Here is a 26,755-nt window from a genome sequence, read left to right as displayed (position 1 = left end):
TAATCCAGTCTTGAAGTAACCAACTACAGTGGTACCTTGGGTTAAGTAATTAATTCGTTCTGGAGGTCCGTTCTTAACCTGAAACTGTTCTTAACCTGAAGCACCACTTTAGCTAATGGGGCCTCCTGCTGCTGCCGCACTGCTGGAGCATGATTTCTGTTCTCATCCTGAAGCAAAGTTCTTAACCCGAGGTACTATTTCTGGGTTAGCGGAGTCTGTAACCTGAAGCGTATGTAACCCGAGGTACCATTGTACTGTGTAAATTTCTGGGCAGAAATTATGTCACTTCATTGATATATATTAACACTTATTATGGTCCAGGCACTCAAATATTAAATAGTAATACTATCTTCATAACAAGTCCACAATTCATTGTTTTGCATCCCACACTTGTCTGTTTAATCATACATGCACATACACAGTAAGATATCTTACATTAGTCATGCCCAGAGTAGACCCATTAAAGTCAATGGACAAGTCAATAATAATGATAATATTAATTTTATTAATAATTATTTATACCCCACCCATTCATTTCAGTGGGTCTACTCGGAGTATGATGAACATTGGACATCACTCATAAGTTTATTTTTTATCATTTGAAATACTTATAATCAATAATGAAGCAAACATGATAAGCATTGGGCAGTGAGCAAAACACATCCCTGCTGCAACACTGTGCCAGTAATTTTGCCACTCCTGGCATATGTTGTATCTCACTTGTAACAATGCACACCAGCATCCAAAAAGGCGTTATCATCTTCTAAAATAATTTACTGTGACAATGCTATCCCCTTCTTAGGACCACTGTCTACAGGAAATTTCTTCCTAGACATGATGTCCTAGACACACGGACATCAGTTTTTTTGCATATCACGGTGATGCACCGGGGGCAGGGATGGGGAATGCTTAAGGTCTTAAGTGTTTCACTTTCAAAAGATGGTGACTATTGTATTTTAACATTGGATAAAATATTGTTCATAGCATATCAATATATAATACTTCTCTTCAAACATTGCCTTACGGACTGTACCTCAAGGCAACATAGTATTGTGCAGACTATAAAATGTATAATGACATAAAAGCATTTTGAAATATAATAAAACTGATCATTGCCCAATAGTTACAAAACTTTTGCATCAATTGCATCCAACCTTTCTCCCAGGCTTTGACAGTCTACAATAACGTTTGTTATTATTTTGTTGTCAAAACTTTCTGTGTCTATAGGGGCTGTCTTCTGTTTTGTCTTGTGGTATAATATATTGATTTGTGTCTTTAACAATGTTGTAAGTTACTTGGAGATCGTTGGATAACAAGTGACAATAAGAAAGAAAGAAAGGAGTGACACAAACATGATCTAGATACGGGTGAGTCTATCTTTTAGATCTATCACTCTGATTATACACACGTGCAACTTTGAAACCAAATGCAAAGTATTTTATAAATATCACTGCCCAAACTATTATCTTATTATCCCTGCTATGACAGCTGCCAACCTGCATACCATATATAAATATTAGTCTTTGCTTATCCCAAGCTGCATTTTTTTTCAAGCATTTAGGATATCTCCTAAACTGAATACATCTGCCAAGTCATTCTTCAGAATATTCATAAGGGAATTAGAATCCAGAATCACAGGTCCCCATCCCCCCTTTGAACTCATGCATGCTTACACATTGTCTTTACATTCTGCACACACACTCCTTGTGCTTCTGCAACTTTCTCTTTGGGAAATCTTGCCCTGAGCAATTTAGATAAATGAAATTACAGGAAAAAATCCAGAGCTACCTGTGCCTTATGAAGGCTAACTAACAAGTGCCCATAAGGCAATGCACATGCCTCTTTAAAGAACCCAGGTGACAGTGCTTCCCGTATCCAAAGAAAAGTATAGTTGTCTTTGTTTTCTGAATAAAAAGGAGCCTTTGGAGCAAACTTCAGTAGCATCCAGGGGGGAGAAATGGGATGTCCGTCTAAACACTAACAGCACTGCAAAGTTTAATTCCCTTCTCAACTAAACCTTAGTGTTTCCATCTCTTTAAGTAGGCCTTCTTTAAATACTGCATGGCAGGCAGAAGTTCAGCAAATAGTACTATCTGACTGTCACATTTTGTGCAGTGCAATGGCAAGGAATTCAAAGCTTCAGCCCCCAGATTGACCCAGCTTGCCAATCGCTGTCACAGTAACCAAAGCAGTGCATGTGAAGATATTCTGGCACTCTAAAATGCTATGTAAACACCAATTATTAATATTACGTTCTCCTATAAGCTAATCTCTCAGATGTTTGAACACAGCCAAGGGTCTGGTATGCCACTAGATATCACCGGCTACAACTTCCAGCACCCACAACCCTTGTCTGCGCCGGCTGGGACTGATGGGTGTCGGGAGCCCCACATAATATAGTACCTATCCCAGATAAGAGACACAGCATCATTAAGATAACACAAGCTGGGGGGGGGGCTGTTGCACAGCACCTATTTTGCAGGTCTACCTGCCGCAACAGGTGTGCCACCGGACCCTCCATAGCTGTGCAACAGGTGCAATGTGCGGCAGGTGTGCCATTTCTAACCATCCCCGAGAAAGGAAGAGCCACATGCTTTATCGGGTTGAAACCCTCCAGGTAAAAGGATGTCAAGGTAACAAAGAGTGCATAGAAAGACTTCGGAGCCCCTGGGCAAAGCAACAGGGATCAAGGTTCGGTCGATATGGAATAGTTTCTGAATGTTGCCTAAACATGCCACGCCTACGGAGTCCCTGGAAGGCTCCCTCTGGGGTCTCCCTTTGTTCCCCACCCCCTCTCGACCTTAAATCACCCCCTCGACTACCGGGGGCCACTTTATTCACCCCAACCATCCCTTTTATCCTGTCGGCGGAGGAGACTGCCGGGATCTTACTCTCTCGGCTGCCCCCTACACACACCCCACACCCAAAGCCCCCGGCCCCCCATGACTCGCCCCCGACTGACCCGTGCAGGGCGGCCGCCTTCCTCCGCTTGCTGAGCAGGCAGAGCACCGCGCAGGCGGCGGCGGTGGCGCCGGCCATGGTGGAGTAGCGCGCGGTGAGGAACTTGCTATAGGCGGCCATGGCGGCGGCGGAGGCGGCGGCGAGCGCAGCCCGAGAAGCAACAGCGGCAGCGGCCGACCGGGGAAGAGGCTCGCCGCAGCGCGGAGGATGCCGGGGGGAAAGAAAGAGGCGGCGCCTGTCAGCTGAGGGGTAAGGCCGCGGCGGCTGAGGCCCTGCCCTCGCTCTCACTTCTCTCCAGGCCCGACTCCTCCTCACACCACCTTGGTTGGTTGGAGGCGGGCGAGAGGCGCCCGGCCTGGTTAAGCTCAATAACGGCAAGCGGCCTCTGAGGGAATAAGAGCGCTTGCGCTCGGTCGCCTCTCCTCAGGCCGTTATAGACGCGCCGTGTGTTGTACGAAGGGTGTTAGTTCTTTATCCCCCCCCCCCAATATTTTAGTGAAGTGGGTTCTTTTTTTTTTTTTTTTTTTTAGTGAAGCGGATTCTCCGCAACGGCGGAGAACCCCATTGTTTTGTGTGTGTGTTTTTTACTACAACTCCCGGCAGCCCCAGCGAGAATGGCCAGTGGTGGGACATGACGGGAGTTGTAGTCGCAACAGCTGGAAGACTTGCAAGTTTCCACCTTCCCAGGGTTTATGGTGCGAGGTTGGAACTTCAGAGCGGGCGCCGCCGTTATGGGCGAGCAAAATGCCCAATTGTTGTGTGACAGGTGGGTTTGTGTGTATGGATGTCTTTTATATCGCGCAGGCACATACATCTTTACCATGTGTCTTTACGCTTGCACCTTCCTGTGGCATCCCTATGAACACAAATACTGAACAGTACTGTAGTTGTTATCTCCCATTTGGAAAGCTGTATATGTATCCTGTTTCCCCCCTCCCACCCGAGACACATTATACCTACAGCTTACAGTTGCACAACAAGACAGGCTCATTTAAGGTTAAATAAGAGATTCAACTTGTTCTACAGCTTTCTCCTCTTCATGTTTGCAGTCTTGCAAAATGAATAACTGGGCTAGTTACTCTTTCTTGTATAGCAGGAAAGGCAGTTCCAAGGCTCCCAAGAATTTGAAGGGTAACTGTAGTTGCTTAAGCCCCCGCTCATTTCATTTTATTTCACTTTTAATTTGTACACCACCTTTCTATATTGCTATAAACAAGGCAGTTGAGAAGCTGAAAAAACAACAAAATATACAACAAAGATCACACATCTTATAACAGTCTGATCCAATACAAATAGGTCAAAATTGAAAATGCGACTTTAAAATAAGCAATTTATATCAAATTAGGTAATATGCAATAATCCATTAGAATATAATAGCACACAATAATATTAACTCTAATAATATCAGCGAATAATAATTAAACAGAAAATCACTCCCAACAGTTTCAATGAATCATTACTAAACTATGAGCAATAAAAATAACAGCAAAGTCACAGTACGTAAAATATCACAATACATTTAAAAATCATGTTAAAATACCATACTGAGTAACAAGATAACTTACAAAATAATTTTAATTTTTTATAAAATCTGAACTCCCCAGCCACTTCTGCTGCTCTTAAACATGGCTTGGGAGAGGCTGTTGCTTAGCTAGTCTCAGTTAAGGGTGTGGGAGGTTCTTTTTCCCTTCTTCACACTAACTGAGGGAGCTGGCAGGATGCTAGGACGGTTGTAACCGTTAAAGTGAGACAGTAGCAAGCTGTTATGACTAGTCACATCTCCCAGCCTCTCTTGGATTGTTGTGCTTTTTGGTTTTTGTTGTTGGTTTTAATGCAAGTCGCTATGAGTTGTCTTGTAAGAAAAGGAACTAACAAATGCAATAAAATAATGCCTCCTTTTTTAGAACTGTAGTCCTTAAAGGGCCAGCTCTCTAGCTGCAGACAGGGCCTTCTGCCTGTGCAGTGTAGTGGTTAAGAGCGGTAGACTCGTAATCTGGTGAACTGGGTTCGGGGCCCGCTCCTCCACATGCAGCTGCTGGGTGATCTTGGGCTAGTCACACTTCTCTGAAGTCTCTCAGCCTCACTCACCTCACAGAGTGTTTGTTGTAGGGGAGGAAGGGAAAGGAGATTTGAAATATACTCAGAGTCGCAAAGTGATTTCATGCTCTTTATTCAGCTCATAGTGGTGAGGAGGAATGAATGAATGTCCCCTCAAAGTATCTGCTTTATATACATTATTTACACAATGGGCTGCACATGATTGGCTAATTCCGGAATTCTACTGTAAGCCAATCAGGTTGTGGATTCACTTCTATCTGGAGCATGATTGGGTGGTTCCTGCCAACCAATCATACTGCTGCATTGTTCTAGGACCAATCAAACTGCTGCATTCTGAATCCTATTGTTCTAGGACCAATCAGACTGCTGCAGTTTGGATCCTATTCAACTCAGTACATAACAAGATGGTTAGCCGTTAGACTCCTTAGGGTAGTGATAAAGTGGGATATCAAATCTAAACTCTTCTTCTTTTTCTTCTTCCTCCTCCTCCAGGCATCCTGCCTGGTGCTCTCCCTATGCTATTGGAGGTAGGCCTGGAGGCACTCAGTTCCTTGGGTCAAGGGGAAAGTGGACTCAATGAAATCTGATTCAGGGGGCTAATGCCTACTAGCTTCCCTAAACAGATGTTTTCTAAAAGTCTGGTAGTTGTTTTTCTCTTTGACATCTGGTGGGAGGGCGTTCCACAGGGCGGGTACCACTACCGAGAAGGCCCTCTGCCTGGTTCCCTGTAACTTGGCTTCTCGCAGCAGGGGAACTGCCAGAAGGCCCTCAGCATTGGACCTCAGTGTCCGGGCGGAACAATGAGGGTGGAGACGCTCCTTCAGGTATACTGGACCGAGGCTGTTTAGGGCTTTAAAGGTCATGAGTTCATGAGCAAAAAAGACGGCTGAGTTTTTCAACTACCTAAAACAGCTCTTCAGGATGATAACATGGATGCAGTGCTGGAAGAGAAGCAAATGTATTCAGTGCCAGCAATGCCAATAAAAGGAATTAACTATTTAGTCCCAGCTCCTGCCAACCTAGCAGTTTGGAAGCATGTCAAAGTATAAGTAGATAAATAGGGACTGCTCCGGCGGGAAGGTAAACCGCATTTCCATGTGCTGCTCTGGTTTCGCCAGAAGCCTCTTCGTCATTCTGGCCACATGACCTGGAAAAACTGTGGAAGCGGACAAACACGGGCTCCCTTGGCCTGTAAATCGAGATGAGTGCCGCAACCCCAGAGTCGTCTGCGACTGGATTTAATTGTCAGGGGTGTTTTATCTTTACCTATCATTAGTTTTCGATCACAACCTCTTCATCAATAAAAGACCCTCCCCTTAAAAACCAGAGATCTGCCTTTATTTTAGTCAGTGAAAGATGGAAAAGTAATTAAGTACTGTACACCCAAGAATCAAAGACTTGGTAGTGTGAAAGTTGATTAACATTTCCTGTATGAATCAAACATTTCTGTTTACAGCGTATTTTCTTCATACTTAGGTTGCTCAAGACTTTCTTCCATAGACATAATTGTTAGGAGTTGTCCATCTTTCGTGTTTTGACTTGCCGCTTAAATATTCTTTTTATTACAGAAACCTCAGAGTGTTAATTGAACTATAGATTTGTGTCTATTGTTTAGAGTGTATTCAAGCCCCAGGGCAAGATTTAAGCACCATTTTTGCAATGTCACCATTTTAGAAAACAGGCATTGTCGCATTCACTATTCTAGCTACTGCAAGTTGAGTAAAGTTATGGGAAATGTCCTTGGTGGCAAAAAAAATGAAGTTACACACTCCTGCTTTTCAGGGCCACACACAACCAACTTCACATTTCCTCGCCCTGTGTTGTTGTTTTTTTAGAAAAATAAGATGAAACTATGGCTTGAGACCTTCCGAACTAGGAAGGGAAGCTTCTTAATCACATTCCCTTGCAAGTGATAAGGAAGCATGATTTGCCATTGCATCTGAATGAAGCTGTGCTTTTGCAATACTGTCTATGATTTAATCACACACATGCCATCTGATTATAGCCGAGGTTGGGCGTTCCATTTACCTGTGTGTAAAGAAATGTGCAAATGAGTGTGAGCGCATGCTGCCAAGCCTTGCTCCCTCTGGGGCATTGCCCTTCATCTTGTAATATTGAGGATGTAGTTCTGAAGAAGGGCAAGTTCTCTACTCATGGAGGCTTCTCACATCATTTAGAGCTTTGCACAGGATTTGCCCTGAAACTAGTAGAGGGCTGTACTGTAAACATAACCAAAGGCAATGTGGCAGAGGAGGCAGGATATTATTATTATATTACTTTATGCTGTGTTTTTTCTATATTTATGTGATAAATAAATAAAAGACATGCAGGGCTCTGAGTAAAGGAGACTGAAGCAGAAAAGGTGGCAGGGGGGACCAATCAAGGAAAGTGAGAACCAGGATTATCATAACTACTAGAGAAGTGTTGACTTCCTGCAAGGGTCCCTAACCCCTGTGGGCTTGTGGGTGCATTTTGAAATCTGTCATGGGCACCACAAAATACCCATTTAGCAGAAGAAAAACAACACCCCCTGAACAACAAAGCAATGGAAAAATTCAAGCAAATTCCCAAAATAAATGAGCTTTAAAAAACCACATTTACAAATAAAAATTGGGTGGGATAGGAGGTCTTGGTGGGTATCATGAGAAAGTCTTTGTGCCATGCTTGGGATCCCAGGATTTCCACATGAATCCTCCAGAAAGGGGAGGTAATGCTCATTTGGAACCCAGTAATGCTAGAGTGAGCCATAACCTGCCGAGGAAGGAGACACTCCCAGCAAATTAAGGTCAAGCCATCTGTAGGCAGTCTGCTGTTGCAAAAAAGAAAATGCTTTTGTGTGGGCAGAGCTTGGGACAGAAAATGTGCAGCACATCATGTGGGGACTTGTAGTACAGTTTTATAACATCTAAGTTGAAACGATGCTGATACCGTATTGGGGGACATGGTAACAAATGAATGTTGTTGTGTGTTTTTTTAAAAAAACAATTATTGAATGAATTTATGTTACAAAAAACAATACAACCATACTACCACTAAATATAATTAAGAAATAAAAATTACATACATCAATATTTAGTTTGTTATTTGTTATTTACCATCTTATTTCCTCCCAAACATTCCATACAAAACACACATATATGCAGACACCTACACACCCAAACACAAAATGATAATAATGAAAGTAAATTTCCCCCCCTTTTACCTTCCAAAATCTTTTTTCAACTTTGACTTCCTGTCAATTCCCTTAGCATATATTTTATCTTACAATCGAATGTACACAGAACAATAAACATTTCTATATAAATTTACCCATATATTCTGAAAACATAATAAATCCTTAATTGTTGTCCACCTCCTTTTAGTTCCTTTATCGCTCAAATGCTGGCACAGAGTCAAAACTATTATTGTATTTTTGAACATATCTTCTATAACCATCCCATTTTCCTGCAAATTTTTGCTTTGAGTTTCCTCTGAGTTTGCTAGTCAATTGAGCCGTCTCCACCAATTCCTGTAATTTGATTTGCCAATCTGTTATTTTTGGACCCTTGTGATCTTTCCATCCCTTGGCCACAAGTATACGAGCCACTACAGTTGCATACAAGAATGCCTCTCTTAGTTTTTTGGGGATCTCTTTATCTAAAATACTTAATAGAAATGCCTCCGGTTTTTTAGTAAAGGTTATCCCCATCATCTTTTTTAATTCATCGTATATCCCCCCTCCCCAAATCTTAATCTTTTCACACGTCCACCACATGTGGATCATGTCACTGTTATTTCCTCCACATCTCTAACAAGCATCCGACAAATTTTTATACATTCTTGATAATCTGGAAGGAGTGACCTATGAGCCATTTTCATCGTGGTCTCTCTTATACTATAAAGGTAAAGGTAAAGGGACCCCTTACCATTAGGTCCAGTTGTGACCGACTCTGGGGTTGCGGCACTCATCTCGCTTTATCGGCCGAGGGAGCCGGCGTACAGCTTTCGGGTCATGTGGCCAACATGACTAAGCTGCTTCTGGTGAACCAGAGCAGCGCACGAAAACGCCGTTTACCTTCCCACTGGAGTGGTACCTAGTTATCTATTTGCACTTTGACGTGCTTTCGAACTGCTAGGTTGGCAGGAGCAGGGACCGAGCAACGGGAGCTCACCCCGTCGCGGGGATTCGAACCACCAATCTTCTGATCGGCAACTCCTAGGCTCTGTGGTTAAACCCACAGCACCACCCACGTCCTCTATAGCTGGCTGTAAATTTCAAATTTACATTCCATAAGTTTTCCCAATCTTTTAGCATAATTGGACGGCCCACATCTTGGGCCTGAAACAAATGAATGTTAATGATCTTAAATTTACTTCCCCTTTCTGATAATTGCCATTCCTGTTTACCTATGCATGTTTAACCTGGCCTGTGCAGTATTGCTCCATCCCAGTGTGTCTAGGAGACCTGTATGAAACTTGCATTTCTGCTAAACTGACATAGCATTCTGCAGTTAGCCTGAGGTCCTGCACCTCTTTCATGTGAACAAGCCTTCTGACAGGTTTCCCACAGGGAGCGTATTAATTTTGTCTTCTGATTCATCCCTGGAGCCAGTTCAAGATGTTGGTAGTGTTTTGTAAGAGTTACATCTTAGTTACTGTATCTCTTGGTCTTTGAGTAATAACACTCGTGGGAGAATAATTTTTAGTGAGTGGAAAGGCTTTAAAAGCCAGGCAAATAGAAGTGGAGTAGAGAATATTAGAGTCATCCATGAAGTACAATAAGAAAATATAGAAAATTCAAGAGGAGGGGCATGCCATGAGCATCAGGGAAGGCACAAAGTTTTAGCTGCCAGCTTCATTTTGGAAGTTGAGGCGAGGGTGAGTCAAGCTCCATAAGATAATTATGGCAGGCAAGTATTTTGCTGCAGGAGACACCTCTTAATTCTTAATTCTTATGCACATGGAGAAAATGACCTTCATGCGCACAATTTTCAGAAGTCTTCCATATTTTCCCTTTGCAGGGCATCCTTTAGGAAAGGAGGATGAGCACTATGCAAACCCATGTTTTACATCACATAATTTTTTTCCTATCACCAACCAGCTCAATGGGTTGTTGTTTTTTACACGCTGACCTGGTGTGCACTGAGAGATTGGTGTAAATAAATAATCCATTTTAACCATGCTAAACAATTTGGATTCCCTTCTCTCCCCTATTACAACATGCCCATCTGGAAATGACTGCTGCATTGCACCAAGGCAACATGGAAGGGGTAGAAACAGGTTACATTGCAGAAGGCTGACATCCAGCAAGGGTCAAAATAAGGAAGACAAGATAAGAGCGACTGTGGTCGTTGGACCAACAGTGGTCCACGAGTATCATTCAGGTGGTCCACAGTATGCTTGTAAAAATACAGTTAAAAACCATACAGCATCTAGCACAGTGCATTAAAATTGCTACAATGGGCAGAAAAAAATCCACCAAGACCCTTAGCATTTTTCAGGTGGTCCATGGAGTAGCAAGTTTGGGAAGCACTGTGTTAGTGCTTCATAATGTATTGTGAAGTTTAAATGTTGGGTGTATGGGGTGTTAGGGGAGCAGTAGTACCTCTGATGTGGGACACGTTGTGCTCCTTCTGGGGTAGTTTATCCACCTTTGGTCCCCGCGCTGCAATCACCTCTCACCTGTGGATCTTAGAAGCTGTCAGCATGAGACAGCGACCATAACTTGGGAAATGGCTTCAACTGGCTGACTAAACCAGGTGAGGGTAGCAGACGGGTCTCAGATCTTTGGTGAGCCATGAATTTGCCCTGCAGACAAAGACAGGCTCTGGTGGATTGAGCAAATGAGACCAATAGTGGGTCCAACAGTCAAGAAAGTGGTTAGTGCAAGTGCTGTAGAGGGAAGTGAGGGGCAGATGGGACTCATCAACCTGGAGAAGAGAAAGAAAACTCTGATCCTAAACCTCTGTTGCCTTGTGGGATATATTTGAGAGAAGAAAGGGCTAAGGAGTAAACCATACACAAATCTGGAGTAGAGTCCCTAAGATGGTTGTATGGTACCTTGTATGCCTCCTTCTGGCAACTCCTGCAGCCAAGCTGGTGCCAAACGTATTGCTCTGCTTTGGGACCACTTCAGTGAGGCTTGTCTTGTCATCTGGGCAGCCCAGGACCACCATACACACTGCATAGCAGTGGTGTGCAGTCAGTGGGCTAGGGGGACTGGACTAGTCTCCTAAATGTTTCCAGTAAATTAGAGTATTAAAGACTCGTGCCTCCTTCCCAAAGCCTGGGAAGCTTCTGCCCAGCTTAAGGAGAGAGGCGCGATGCTCCGACAGGATCCAAGAGCCCTTCCGCCACATTCCCAAAGCCAACCCAACTTTAGGAAGAAAGTAGCAAAGCTCCAGCATCCTATCAAAAGTCTTGTCCCTCCTTCCCAAAGCCCGGGATGCTTCTGCCCTGATTAGGGAGGGAGGCACAATGCTCACACGTGGGACGCTGGGCCCCTCCCAAGCTGGCGCCTCTGGCCCTATCTGTTTCCCTACAAAAGAATTCACCACACACCACTGCTGCACAGGCTTGTGCCCCAGGGAGGTTACTATGGTGCTGCGAACACAGCAGTTCAACTTCACCCCCCGAGGAGCACTCCATTGTCTTTCAAGACAGACAGAAGCCAACAGCCAAATATTGGACAGCCAGATTCAATGAAAGTATTTCCTATCTTCTTGTTGATACTACATTCCCTCCTTAAACAGAGAAAGGAAGGGATAATGGGTCGTATTTAGTCTCACACCACACGGTATGTATGTAATAGCAAAATAAAGCAATTAAAGAAACCTAGCATTCAAATACATACTGTTCACTAGGGGAAAGTGCTATCTTCATGCCTTTGCTTCAAGGCATACAGTATTGTGTCATTTCCAGCCAGCGTAGGAGGAATTTTTCCAGCTTTTTTCCCACAGCATAATAAGTTCACACCCCCACATCTGCACCTAATTTAGTTTCCTTCTATGCCTAAGAGCCGGTGTGGAATTTGAAGCAGGGCAGAATTTCTTCATGTATGCAAAGGTGTTTTGAACCCAGTAGCTGCTTGGTTTGAACATTATTGACATGCCTGACAAGAACTGAGAGTGGTATTGGGAGAGGTTTCACTTTCCATGGTGTGCTGTGGGCCATGTCTTTCATCCCACTGTTACCTCTGATCAAAGTTGTTACTATTTTAAACAACCCAAATCCTCTTTATAAGAGGCAACATTGGACTGTGTACACACAACGAGCAGGGTTTGCAAAGTGCCTCTGGCACTGAAAAACTGTTATCTTCTCTCCAGCCCATGTTATCTTGATTCACTGAAGGATACCACAGTATTAGCAGATTTTTCTCACCTATTAATACATTAGCAAAGTCTATCTATAAAGCCAGAGTTCTTTTGCCTACTTTCCCCCCTAAATGCATCTCTTACCCTTTATTTCCCCGTCCTCTTGTATTTGGGGAATGATGCTGGCGGTTCAGATAAGAACAGTAGAAACAGTGGCCCATGCTTCCTATTCCTATAAATGTCAGACTTTTTATTACTGTATATCAATTAGACAGCACCAGCATGGTGTTTTACAGAATTTCACAAACCAAAACACAGACAGCTCCCAAGGAGCTTAACTTCTAAAACATGACATTTATTTTTAAAAAGGATGCCCCAAACAGGGAGGATTCCAAGCCTGTAGAGGAGGTGGGAAGCTGGCAGAAAAAAACATTATGCTCAAAGAAAAGTGAGGAATTAATAAAATCCCACAGCAGGGGCGGCCGGGGGGGGGGGGAGAAAATAAAATACTATGTTGTGCTGGTGGAGACTCGTTTCACAACATATTTTTCTAATTTTGTATCTGAGATAGCTGCGCTGCTGGCACACTTGCAAAGACATTCCATTGAACTTAGTAGGCCTGGTATCAAGGCAAATTTATTTGTGATTAATTCCCTAAGAAGGGACACTCATACACTGTTCCGGTCTTGTACACTTCCTGTAGACTTCAGTTAAGACAAGGTAGTCCCTCAGAGAAGATGGGATTTACAGTGGTACCTCGGGTTACATACGCTTCAGGTTACAGACTCCGCTAACGCTGAAATAGTGCTTCAGGTTCAGAACTTTGCTTCAGGATGAGAACAGAAATCGTGCTCCAGCGGCGTGGCAGCAGCAGGAGGCCCCATTAGCTAAAGTGGTTCGCAGGTTAATAACAGTTTCAGGTTAAGTACGGACCTCCAGAACGAATTAAGTACTTAACCTGAGGTACCACTATATAGTCCTGGAGGGCAAGACTACAAATCCCATCTTCCCTGACCATTGGCCATTAATGGCTGGGGCTGATTGGGGTTAGTGTCATGGGCTGGCCAAGTCAGGGCAGTGCAGATGGAGGACTGGCCGAGCACCCAGGGGAAATCTCCAGTGGGATGTGGGGACCTCTAAACGGAGTGGGGCAGTCTGTTAGTGAGGGTCCTGCAGGACGGGTAGCTCCTGCAGCCTGCTGTCTTGCCTTAGCCACCCCTATGAAGAAAGCGGCAAGCCCCACCTCGCTCTCCGTCCCCACCTACCTCTCCAGGGCTGTTGGAGCATCTTTCGGACACTCCCAAGATGCAATCAGATACTGGGAGTAGCTCTGCTTACCCAGGATGGATGTTTCACCAGTCTCAGCCACCCCTCAGGAAGCAGAAGCACTAGGAGAAGCCAAAAGGGAAGGGAACATAGGGTTCTACCTACTGTTAGTTATGTACTGAAGTTCTCACCCTGGGCCAGCAGGGGGATACTGTAGATAGTTATGCAAATAAGGGATCGAAAGTGATGTTCAGTGATTGGATAGTTTTAGAAAATTGTTACAGTAACGTGGTACTGGATCTCTATATAAGCAGGCTGACTGAACCCTTCAGTTCAGTTCTGTTCTGGCCTGTGAATAAACAAGAGCGGTTTGAAGAATTGCTGTGTCGCCTGATATGTTCGCTCACAACTTAACACCTACTAAGCATGCTGAGAGGTTGTGGAGACGCTTGCTGAACCACGATGAGCCTGTCTAATTCCTAAAAAGAGGAGATAGCAAAGGGGTGTGACCATGTTGAATCAAGGTCTCAAGCTTTGGCAGTTACAACACCTGCCTTTTTGATAGATGTATTTAGGACTGACCTAAGGTTCTTCAGCAAGTGGGAGCCAGGACAGTCAGAGCCTGACAACATCTAGTTGGCTATCCATGCCAGTTATGCCATCTAGTCTTAAAAAGCTATTGTGAAATTGTTTTGATAGAGAGGCAGGCCAAGGCTGGTGCTTAAAATGCAGATTTGGAGAAGAAAAATACAAGGGACCAGCAGATCCAAGTGTGAAGGACTTGCAAAGTGGTACACTGCAAAATGTGTGCTGCACTTTAAGAACGGAAAAGCTTATATTTGCATCAGCAGAAAATGATCCGTGGAGGAAACTTCACCCACCCACTGCCAAAAAACCCAAATGTCTGGTTTAGAAGAGCAGGCCCTCCAAGTGGCCCTATTTTCCAGGGATGTCCCTGGTTTAGAGAAGCCATCCCAGTTTCTGATTTGATCCCAGAATGCCCCGCTTTCCCTTAGGATGTCCCTATTTTCATTGGAGAAATGTTGAAGGGTATGGAGTTGTCCAATCGCTGAGCCGCCTGAAGGGAAGGTTTTTTAAAAATGTTTTCTTGTGTTTTTATATATGTTGGAAGCTGCCCAGAGTAGTCAACCCTGTAAGATGTGCTGGGTATAAATAGTAAAATTATCATTATGGAATGGGCATCGTCCCTGTTTTCATTGGAAAAATGATGGAGTGTATGGAAGAGAGACTTTCCTTAGCATTGCAGCAGGGAAGCAACAATTTATATTCCCCATCCGCATCTGCTACAATCTGAATGGTCAGCCTCCCTGACTGATGCTACATGTGGTTTGGCCCTCACTCATCCGGTGCTGAGTATACAACAGTCTGCCATGTGTCCTGGCTCACAGCCTATGTGGAAGTGTTTCCCCAGAAGTGGCAATGGGTAGGCCTGTGCCAGTTTACTAACAAATGGTGACAGGGCTCCTCCCAGCCGTTCTCACTGCATGTCTGAAGCAGCACAGTGCTACCTGAGGCTACACTGTGCTTTCTTAACCTGTGTCCCTCCAAACTGTTGAGTAAAGGGGCTTGTTGATCTAATGGGAAACATTTCTCGCCACATTTCATTCTGATCAACCTTCCTAGGGTCATGGGCCAGTGGTGGGTGGGGCCAGGGGCAAAAGTGGGTGGAGCAACAAGTGTTGATATTATTATTTATTTAATGTATCACGCCTTTCTCGCAAGTTGGGATCCAAGGGGGCTTGCAACATTTAAAACTTCTCCCCATAGAAACTTAGGTGGACCCAGTGATCATCATCTGCGGCCCATCTTCATATGTCTCCCCCATGAGAGGTCCATAGGGTGACAACACGAGAATGGGCCTTTTCTGTGGTGGCTCCCCATTTGCGAGAAGGCTCTCCGCAGAGATGCTTGCCTGGTGCCTTCATTGCATATCTTTAGGCATTATTCTTTAACCAGGCCTTTGGCTGATTAACATTCTATGTCCTCTTAAATGTCTTTGTGGGAAAATGCTTATTTTTTTAATGTATTTTGTGTTCTCATATTGTATTTTTGTGTTGGGAACTGCCCTGTAATCTTCAGATGAAGGGCATAATAATAATAATAATAATAATAATAATAATAATAATGCAAGGCTGTAAGGAGAAATAGCCACCATCTATTACCCAATGAGTGGGATGCGGGTGGCGCTGTGGGTGAAACCACAGAGGCTAGGACTTGCCGATCAGAAGGTCGGTGGTTCGAATCCCCGCAATGGGGTGAGCTCCCGTTGCTCGGTCCCTGCTCCTGCCAACCTAGCAGTTCGAAAGCACGTCAAAGTGCAAATAGATAACTAGGTACCACTCCGGTGGGAAGGTAAACGGCATTTCCGTGTGCTGCTCTGGTTCTCCAGAAGCGTCTTAGTCATGCTGGCCACATGACCCAGAAGCTGTACTCCGGCTCCCTTGGCCAATAAAGCGAGATGAGCGTCGCAACCCCAGAGTCGGTCATGACTGGACCTAATGGTCAGGGGTCCCTTTACCTTTACAGTGGTACCTCGGGTTACATACGCTTCAGGTTACATGCGTTTCAGGTTACAGACTCCTCTAACCCAAAAATAGTACCTTGGGTTAAGAATTATGCTTCAGGATGAGAGCAGAAATTGTGCTCCAGCAGCGCAGCAGCAGCAGGAGGCCCCATTAGCTAAAGTGGTGCTTCAGGTTAAGAACAGTTTCAGGTTAAGAACGGACCTCTGGAACAAATTATGTACTTAACCCAAGGTACCACTGTATTACCCAATGATCTTACTGCCCTTTCTACATTTGAGTGCATGGCTTAGAACTGTCTGTTTCGTTTAGGTACCTGTTTAGACTGCTTAAGGGATGCGGGTGGTCCTGTGGTCTAAACCACTGAGCCTTGGGCTTGCCAATCAAAAGGTTGGTGGTTCAAATCCACGAAAGGATGAGCTCCCATTGCTCGGTCCCAGCTCCTGCCAATCTAGCAGTTTGAAAGCACTCCAAAAAGTGCAAGTAGATTAATAGGTACCGTTCTGGCGGGAAGGTAAATAGCATTTCCATGTGCTGCTCTGGTGTTGGTGTTCCGTTGCACCAGAAGCGGCTTAGTCATGCTGGCCACATGACCCGGAAAAACTGTCTGCAGAGCGGACAAACGCTGGCTCCCTAGGCTTTTAAAGTGAGATGAGAGCCGCAACCCCAGTGTCGTTCGCGACTGGACTTAACTGTCAGGGGTCCCCTTACCTTTACCTTTAGACTGTTTATATTAATTGATACCTTCACTTCAGGATTGATGGAACATTCTTCCTGTTAACATCAGCTAGTACTGTGGAAGCTGGAAGAGGAGGAGCAGACAGAGGGTGAAGAAAGAGTGGTGAGTGTAGGGGGACCTTTCCCCCATCCTCTGGACCCCCTGGGAAACTCAACTGCGCTTGGAAATGGGTATGGAGAATGCAGCTGAATGGGACACAGCTGAGGGCAGCCTGAGGAAGTACCATCCATCCTGGGCCTGCCCATAAAAAGCAAGTCTAGAGCAGTGTTTCCCAACCTTTTTTGGGCAAAGGCACACTTGTTTCATGAAAAAAATCTCGAGGCACACCACCATTACAGCCCCATGACGTCAGCGCGCAGCGTCACGCCGGGAGGGACATGAATTGCTAGCAAATTACATAATCACCTCCTTGAGGGCTGGCTCATCTTCTCCGAAGGCAGAAGCCCATTAATTAACAGCACAGACTCACACCATAGCCAAGACGAGGGGGGAAAACCTCAGTCATGCACAGTCATGCACATGTGGGGGCTAAATGAGGACGAAGACCGGGCAGAGAGCAGGGTTCAAATCACCCCACCTGGCCAGGACAATCCCTGGGTGCTCCCTTGGGCCACTCGCCTGACCCACCTTGCAGGGCTGTTGTTGCGAGGATAACACGGGGAGAACCACGCGCGCCCCCGGGAGCTCATTGGAGGAGAAAGCGGGCGATGAATGCAATGCACGAAATATATGAGAGGCGACCAGGTTTTGCAGGTGAGGGCCCCCCGCCAGCCTCCGCTTCCAACACCTGGCGCAACGACGCCGAAGTTTCCCCCCGGGCTCGGCTCAGGGAGCAGCGCTGCTCCCCCCCGGCTCCCCTTCGCCCTCCCGGCTCTCTCTGCTGCCCACTGGGGACCCCCCTCACCTGCCAAGTCCGGAGCGCCGGTGGAAGTTGCATGCATGCATGCAGGGCGCCGCGTTGCCATTGCATTGCACTGCACTCCATGCAACGCCTGCATGCATGCATTGCCTTGCACGCACGCCAAGGGGTCTCCCCGCGGTCCGATGCGTCCCCTCCGGCGCGGATGCAGCATTGCAAAAATAACCCCCCCCCCGACGCAGCCCTACCTGGGGGGCAGCCTCCGCCTCCGCCGCTCCGCCTCCGCGGGGATCCCCGGGCTCCATCCTGCCGCCCGATCTCCGCGGGGGCGCAGGCAGGCTGCGCGGGGTCTGCGCGGAAGAGCCCCTGCCCGCCTGCCCGCCGCCGCTGCGCTCATTCCATGGCCGGGAGAAGAGCGCTTCAAACAAAACGCCCGGCCCGCCAGGCCACGCTGGGAAACGTAGTTTGTGCACCCCGCGCGGGCGCGGAGCCCAAGGGCGAGGGGACTACGGATCCCGGCAGCCCCCGCGCCGGGGACGGAGGGGGAGAGGCCGGGTGTAGGGATGGAGGGACGGGTGGGCGAGCGAGTGATTGAGTGGCAGCCGCCAAGCCTTGGCCGAGAGCCAGGAAGGGCCTCCCCGGAGGAGGAGGAGGAGGGAGGCGCAGAGCGGGAGGGAGGGAGGGAACCCCAGGGGTCATCTAGTGACGGCGCCCCAATCGAAAATTTGACTTAAAAAAAAATCTTTCAATTTTTTTAATTTTTCCCGCGGCACACCAGGCAACATATCGCGGCACACTAGTGTGCCATGGAACAGTGGTTGGGAAACACTGGTCTAGAGTGAGAGACTAGGGGGATGTCCACTGTTTCCAGGAACTCTTCTCGTTCTGAGACTTTTGAGAATTTGTTTGGACACTGGGTGAGAGCCCAGGGGCTGAGAAGGAGGATGTGTCAGAAGGAAAATGAATTGATATTGATTTATAGATGTTAGTAACTTTGTATTATTGTAACATTTTTATATGCAGATGTGTATTTTTGTAATATTGTGTTTAAGTTGTCTGTTGTCGCTTCTGTTTTTTGTACACCACTTAGAAATGTTTTTAATAAAGTAGGTAGTATAGAAATTAAATAATCAATGGTACTTTGTTTGTTTTACTTTCTTTTTGTTATATTTGCAAATAAAAAATGCGGGTGGTATGCAATGAATTTTTACTCACAGTAAGTTCATTGAAATTAATTAACATGAAAAAGTTGGGTCCAGAAATTTAAATCTGAATATCTGGGAATAAGTCTACTGACTTCAATGGGTCATGTATATATAGTCAACTAAATTTTGTTTGGTGTATAAATATAACAGCAAAGACCTATGCATGTCTACTCAGAAGTAAGACCCATTAAGTAAGTTCCTAACAGCAATCTATACACATTTAGTTGGAAGTATGCCCTATTAGTTAAATTTTTAGTACTTATATGCCATCTCTCAGAACTAACCCTCCCAAATAGCTCAAAACATATTGAAAACACATCCATTAAAATTAGTCGGGTACATCTCCAAATAAATATGCATAGGATGCTCAGTAACAACCATGAGGGAGGTGCAGGAAATCATAGCTGGTGGCAATTATTTCAAAAACTATTTAATTATTTAATTCCCACTTAGTGTCACTAGATGGCACTAGAAGACTTGATTTTTAAATAGTTCACCAGAGCTGTTTTTTTAGAATGGGAAAGTATAAGAAGGCCTTACCCTCTGTGCTTCGTGTGAGTGGTGAGTATGTCACCTGGCTGAAGGAGAAGCATTCAGAGAGGCAACAGACAGCCTCTCCTGTGCCAAGCCAGATCTCATTATTTTGCTAGAGAGCAGTGCTGGCCCAAAACATTTTGCTGTCTGAGTAAGAGGACAAGATGGTGCCCCCTTCCACAGTACGCACAGAAGCTGATTAAACCTTCAGCACCAGCGAAGGGACAGCATCTTCCACGGCACCTGGGGCCAGCAGGCTAGCTATAAGGCAGCACCTGCAGCTCTGTCCATCAGCAAAGTGCTATGGTCATCATCTGCCTCACTGTCTAATGGTAGGGCCAGCCCTGCTAGAGATGACCTGGAGTTTCAGAATGCAAACTTTCAGGCTTTCCATTCACATCCAAACAAGACATTACAGCTATAGGCATATGTCTTAGATGCAGAGTGTGGGTTGTGCCAAACAGCGGCACATAGTGGGGGCTTGGATCTCATGGGGAAACACAGCGGATTTTAGGGCAAGGAAGGAACCTCCTTCCTCAAGCTGCCTAGAGGGGACATGTGGGCTGTGTAGAAACCAGACAATGAAAGCCCAATACTTCTTCCAAAGGACCCATCACAGGCCTACAATTCCCAGCATTCTCTGGGGGAAGTGATGTGCTTCAGTGGCGTAGCGTGGGGGGTGCCAGGGGTGCCGGCCGCACCGGGCGCAACATCTGGGGGAGGCACGCTCGCTGCCTCCGGAGTCGCCGAAGAGCCTCGGACGCAGGCTGTAGCGGAGCCGCATGTCTCGCGGAACCGACGAGCTGTGCGCGCGTCCGGGCAGAAGGCGCCCGGCAGGCAGCGGCTCTCAGTGCTCGCCGCGGAGGACGCGCCAGGCAGCCCCTCCTCACAACCCCGCCTCCGCCGCCGCTGCTGCAGCTGCTGGGCCGTTGCATTTTCCTCGCCTCTCTGCCCCCCTCCTCCTCTGGGCAAGCGGCGTCGTTTGGGCGGCAGCGCCAGCGGCAACTCGCAGGTTAGGGGTTAGGGGGGGCGCAAATTACTTGCCTTGCCCCGGGTTAGGGGGCGCAAATTACTTGCGTTGCCCCGGGTGCTGACAACTCACGCTACGCCGCTGATGTGCTTTAAATGTATGCTGTGCACACAGCCTTAAATAAATGGATACAAAAGTAGGCTGCTGCTCCCCTTTCCCAGAGGCCTTTGCCCAGCACTGCCCTACCAAGCTGGGCTTGCTTTTAGTCTTGGAGCCCTGCTAGGAAAAACGTGACTATGAGAGAGAGCTGCTTGGGGAAAGCAGTGAGCAAGGCTCCCTCCTCCCTCCTCCACTTCAACTTTTAAAACTACATACATTGGTTTGACTTCTACGTGACAACAACCCAGAGCTCAAGGCCGTTTACTCTGCATCCAGCCCACTTCCACCACTGATTGGGAAAGCGATGTACACACCTTAGCAACAATCTATATCTATCCTGTATCTGTCCAGCCATTTCTTATGAAATTCTGCGTTTGGATGAGTTTTCCTGAATTGGGGGGGGACGGGACACAACCTAGCTGCCTGTAATGTTTACAGAGCCATATCATGTATACGCCACCATAAGGTTTGGACTTTTATTCAAGGCTGAACTTTAGCACCTATATTTCTCATTTAGATACCTTTGTGTGAAATATTTTTTCTTATTTGCGTGGCTTTACATAGCTTAACAGCAACCTTACATTTCAGCACAATGTCGTCATGCTATCCATTCAGTGTGTTTTCCTTCCTGTCCGTCCCAGAAGTGTTTACCAGAACAATCTGTTGTTAGCTAAGTGCAAAACCATTTCCTCTTTGTAGTAATGTGTGCACTGGTTTGGAGGTGCTGTGCCTCTCTTTGAATTCCATCTCTCTCTCGGGGGGGGCGGTTCTTTTCCTATATTCCTTTTTTTAATCTTTAATACCTTTTTGTAATCCTTTAGAGTTTTTTTCTTTTTACTCTTTTGCCCATTTGTATTATATGTAAGTGACTGTAAGTTAGAGGAGACATTTCCATTATGGGTTTACTTTGACCATTTTTATTCTGCATTACCCAGATTTGTTTCTGGGTATTCTAAGAAACCTATGCATTACTGTGTCAATGTTTTAGGAACCTTATTTCCTGGTCCCACCCTACTGAAGTTCCTTCCTAAGGGAATGACATGTATATTTTGCCTTTTATCCCTCTCCCCCTCCCCTCTAAGTAGCCATCAAAAGGTTTCATTAGGGCACTGCTAATCTCTGTAACCATCTCTTTCAGGATTTAGTGGGTGTAACTCATTTAGTCTGGAGTTTGAGGCTATCAAGCTGTGTTCAAATGGAATTGCAAATATCCTTAATTTCTTTCTACACACCCTAGAAATGTGATTCGGTGTTGGACTTCCTCTGTTCTTTTTGTATGGAACTGACGTATTACACTTGGTTTAATTTTTCTGCCCCAGTTAGGAACTGGCCATTTCTCTAGAGTTGACTCAAGGCAATAATCTCATCCACTTCTCTTTTAGGTAAATGTATTATAGAGCAATGCAGCAGTTCTCTGCCTTCACATTTACGGTGCAACCCCTGTTTGCTCAGAAGTGAGACCCACCAACTTCCTTTCCTGCAGGTGCACTTAGGACTTCAGCCTCTGTTATCTAAACCTTAGTGGTGAAAACAAAACAAAAACCTTACCAGAATTTATATTTCTCTTAAATGGGGTGAAATATGAACACAGAGTTCTTTCCCCCTCCCATCCTGTCAGTAACTTTGGGTTGTTTTGCTTTGCATCATGTTATTTAAAGATGCCCTGCAGGGCTGCTCTCATAACACCGTTGTGTAATGCTTGTGGGCATCCCTATTCTTTCGCTCTCTTAGAAAAGCTAGTAGACTAGAACATTTCTTACAGTGTAGAGGGAGGGAGGCAGCTTTTCTATTTCTAGTACAAAAAAGTGGCATATCTGGCCTCCTAAAGAGGGGTCTCACACTTCCTGCTAGGGCTGCACACAGGTTCCAACTAAATCCCAGGTTTCGAATCGAACTGGGCCAATTTGGGCCAACTGCAGATTTGGCCTGAACGGGTTGAGGCAGCTCTGGATCACCCAAGGTTGGACTGGGCCCACCCAGAACAATCTGGGGTTGTCAAAATGGTTGGTTGTGGTCTGGCAGCAAGGGATGGAAGGAAATGTGCAGGTAGCTCCCCCATCCTGACCATGAGGCTCACGTCTCCTTTCACCACTCCTGGCTACATGCTTAGTTAGGGTTTAAAACCTTAATTAAACATATGGGAAGGAAGGGGAAAAGAAGGGGACACATGTCTCAATTTCCTCACTCTCTACTTTATAACTGAGCAAAGCCCCGAATCAGTTCAGGTTCTGGATCTGGGTCAGGTTTGCCGCAGACCATCCTGGGTTGGATCAGGGCCACTCACAAGTGTTGGCTTGAGCCCTGAACCTTACATTGTGTGTTAGTATGCACAGCCTGCTGTTCCTGCACCCACACCCCAGGCTGCCAAACAAAAGTTCAATGGCATAGTTTAACAGCAAACTTGCATTTCTGCACAATATTGTCATGCTAGACTTGGTAGTCTTGATTATGGTGACAAATGATGTGTACAGATGTAGACATTCTGAGTAGTGAAGCTGCTCTGGAAGTGCACTTACTGCATTTTTGTCAAATGGTTTTTCTGTCCAGGACTGAGAGCAATTAACCAGATCTGGAACTTTGTTGCAGAAGCCAATAATGCACAGCACTGATTGGCTCACCTCTGTAACGTCCCAAAACACATCCTCATCTCCTAAGAAGTTCAAAAACCTTTTTTAAAGGTATATGCTGCTCATGTGGATGAAGTTAATGAGCTTGAGACTGTAGACTGTAGATAATCTATTGAAATCTTTATCTGCCTTCAAATGGGAGGTCTTTGGCCCCATAGGTAGGCCCACCTATCTTCTCAATTCAAGGCCAGCAAAGAATATTTAAAATATTATTTTCCACATTCTCAAGGCTCAAACACATTCTGAGTCTTTCTTTCTTTCTTTCTTTCTTTCTTTCTTTCTTTCTTTCTTTCTTTCCTTCCTTTCTTTCAGCGGCTGTGTTTGGGTTTCCAGTTCTTCACAAGACTCAAATTTATGCTGCTGGTCTTGGTTTTCTTGAATTTCTGTTCCCTTCACTTATGCTAGCTGACAAAGTATTTTTGACCTAATTTACCCAAGTGCTCATATAATAGGCATTACATTCATCGGTGTTGTCTCACTGTGCACCACGAAGCTACACATTATCAAAAATATGTGTCATTTTACAGCTGCTTATTCTAATGTTTAATTACTCCTTACAATAAGGTCACCAATAGTTACATAATTTTAAAGAACAAGCAGTATTTTAAGAAGGTGACCTAGAAAAATGGCAAAATAATTATGTTGGCAATCAGATATTATTGCCCATCTGAAAAATAGTTTGTTTGACAGTGTCTGGGAACCCCGAGCTAAATTTTGCTAGTTGCTGTGTTCAATCCACCAGGCTCAAGCACTGTGGCACCTTTCATTGAGGAATGTCCTCCACCTGGAATGTCCTCCCTAGGGAGGTTCACCTGAATGAATCATTGCTTGCCTTTCATTGGTCGGTGAAAACATAATGTATAAATGTCTTAGGAGAACCTTGGTATTAAATGGCAAGCATGTGTCCTATTTACAGAAGACAGCCCTATGTTTGCAGGCCTGTGAATTCAAGGACAGCCCTCTTATTTGAAGGCAGCTTCTATTCAAAGTCTAGATTGAAAATAAAGACCTAAAAGAAGAAACAGCAGGGCAAGGCCAATCTTTAGCACCTCAACAGCAGACAGATCACGTGGTCTGCTTCCCCACTTGGGTGAAATGTATTATAGTTCTTTTAAAATCACAGCAATTATTTGTATCCATACATAAAAATCAGCATGTGCAAATGTGATGCAAATCCAAGTCCTCTTTAGTCCCCTTTTTTGACAATCCATAAGTGGCCACACTATGTTACAGAATCATGGAATCGTAGCGTTGGAAGGGACCATGAGGGTCATCTAGTCCAGCCCCCTGCAATGCAGGAACCTTTTGCTCAACGTGGGCCTCGAACCCACAACCCTGAGATTAAGAGTCTCATGCTCTACCAACAGAGCTATCCCAGCATAATATGCTGCTGGAGAATTGTTTTCGGTGTCGTGCTTTTGTTGTTGTTCTTTTCTCTGGTGGTTTTACCATTTGTGTTTTGATACTGCTGTTTTAATTGTTTTTAATTTTAAATTGTCTTAAGATTTCTGTTGTTGTTGTCCAGGGGTCCTAAGGGCAGGAAGATGGCACACGAAATGGCACAGATAAATAAAACTGATTCATTGTAATCTATGGAGGGCTCGCAAGGGCAGCAGTTGGTGGACAGTCTTCCACTCATTGTTGAAGAGGGCACCTGACTGTCATAGGAACTGCCTTTATATTCATTGCGTCACTTTCTCCTCTTAGGCTGCAATCCTATGCAGCCACCTGGAGGTAATTCTCTGTTGCACCATGTGAACATTCCACCAGCACGAGGATTTCTGCTTCTGCAACAAAACATTCTTCCCACTGTGCACCCTATAAATTGGTTCTAGGAGCTCCCCCCTTCTTCTAGAGCAGATTTGGGGGAGTTGTAGAATGCACACAGGGGAAAGGGGGGAAGTCCCATTGCAAAAATGGAAATCCTTGGGCTGATGGGATGTGCTAGTTAATAATAATAATAATAATAATAATAATAATAATAATAATAATAATAATCTGACCATTGAACTCAGTGGGACTTAGTTCTGAGTCGACATTAATGAAAAAATGTTATAAAAGCTGTTGCAATCTCTAAAAAGAGAACACTGCTTGAATATATATCAGCATTTTTTCCTTAATGATTTCAAAACATCTATAAATGCATTCCTGCCTGTGCCTACTCAGAGGTAAGCCTCACTGAGTTCAATGGACCTTATTCCCCATTAAGCATGTAAAAGACACGAGTGTTTCCTGTTTGTGATCCAGCTGTTCTTTTTATAAGTGTGGTTATTCTGTGTGGTTTTTCATGATCATATTCTGAAAAATGAACTTGAGACTGTCTATGGAACTATGGTTTGGAACAGATTCTCCTTTCCCAGGAGCTATGGTAGTGTGACCTCTGGAGAGGTTTCTAACTCTGCTTTTTTCTTTTTCTTCACTGGTGCCTTCTGCCTTTGGTTATCATAATTACACAATCAAACTCAGTGGTGGGGAAATTGTTCCAGGCATTCCAACATAATTTGTGTTCGGGAAGAAAGCCCTGAAAAAACGGCATAGCCTTCCCAAAAAAAGTTGCCCAACCTTTTCCCCAAGGTTAGGGTCCTTTAAACTGCTTTGTTCGTTTTTCCACACTAATTTGAATTAAATGTTGTGAAGACTAAAGCCGCGGAAATTAAAAACTGTCATTGATTCTTGTTCTGGACAAACCTGTGTGGAATAGCTATAATTAATTACAAAAAAACACTGCTAAAAACAATACACAATACCTAGCGTCGTATTGCAACAAGTCGCATATTTCACCTCTTTCCCTGTTATCAGTTCTGATCTCTCATTATGGGTTGTCCTGAAACTATTACTGTGAGCATTCACTAAAGGGAGCGCTTTCACGAAGGCACCTTGTACATCATTAGCAGATAAGGGAATTAGCAAAACTGTACGTAAACGTAGGCGTGTATCACTCCCACTGAGACTTGGCAGTGGAAGATTTGGAAAAACAAGGAAAGCATGCTCCACTCCATAGGAGTTGTAATAGCTCACAGGAATGTTGGCAAGCTCATCCAGGTGAAGACAATTAAGGTATCCTAGCAGATCTGGAATGTGCTTGGAGCAACCACTGGCTGGCTATAAGGGAAGGAAGGAATGTGTCCTGGTTTGTCTTTACTGGAGCTTGCATAGAGTCAGTGCAAGCCATCTATTTTCCAGTGCAAAAAGGGGGAAAAATGGATCTGTTCCCACCTGAACAGTAACCATTTCACCTTCTTCCGACAGAGCTGATAATAGCCACAACCCCCCCTCTTAATCCTAGCTTAGTTACATTGTTTTCTGTGGCTATGAAGTGAGAAAATTATCTCCACCAAAATGCCTGCCTGCAAATTCTGTAATTGTTTTTCATTAAACCCAGCAGAGGCCCCCAGGCACCCATATTTCCTCATGGAAAACACTCTCTGAGTGTTACCTGCTCTGCACGCCTCGCTGCCTAATCACAATCCAGGCCCTTGATTTCTAAGCGGTTAGCAACTCAACCACAGCGCATTTCCTGTTATTGGTTACTCTACAAGACT

At 45.1% G+C, this 26,755-nt stretch overlaps 2 protein-coding genes across 4 annotated transcripts in view; one reads left to right on the top strand and one right to left on the bottom strand.

Annotated features, from left to right (window-relative positions):
- The window catches only part of ABCD3 (ATP binding cassette subfamily D member 3), a 45,888-nt gene extending 42,792 nt beyond the window's left edge, over positions 1–3,096 (bottom strand). For both annotated transcript variants that reach the window (XM_082227864.1, XM_082227863.1), the window contains exon 1: positions 2,963–3,096. In XM_082227864.1, the coding sequence (XP_082083990.1) occupies positions 2,963–3,081 (119 nt within the window). In that variant the 5' untranslated portion in view covers positions 3,082–3,096. The remainder of the gene's footprint in view (positions 1–2,962) is intronic.
- A 9-nt stretch (positions 3,097–3,105) lies between these two features.
- The window catches only part of ARHGAP29 (Rho GTPase activating protein 29), a 101,422-nt gene continuing 77,772 nt past the window's right edge, over positions 3,106–26,755 (top strand). For both annotated transcript variants that reach the window (XM_082227719.1, XM_082227718.1), the window contains exon 1: positions 3,106–3,210. The gene's annotated coding sequence lies outside the window, so the exon portion shown is untranslated. The remainder of the gene's footprint in view (positions 3,211–26,755) is intronic.

The sequence above is a fragment of the Podarcis vaucheri genome (genome assembly GCF_965113315.1).
Source record: "Podarcis vaucheri genome assembly, chromosome: 6".
Classification (NCBI taxonomy): domain Eukaryota; kingdom Metazoa; phylum Chordata; class Lepidosauria; order Squamata; family Lacertidae; genus Podarcis; species Podarcis vaucheri.
The sequence above is the reverse complement of the archived record's forward strand: the minus strand, read 5'-3'. Positions and strand labels throughout refer to the sequence as shown.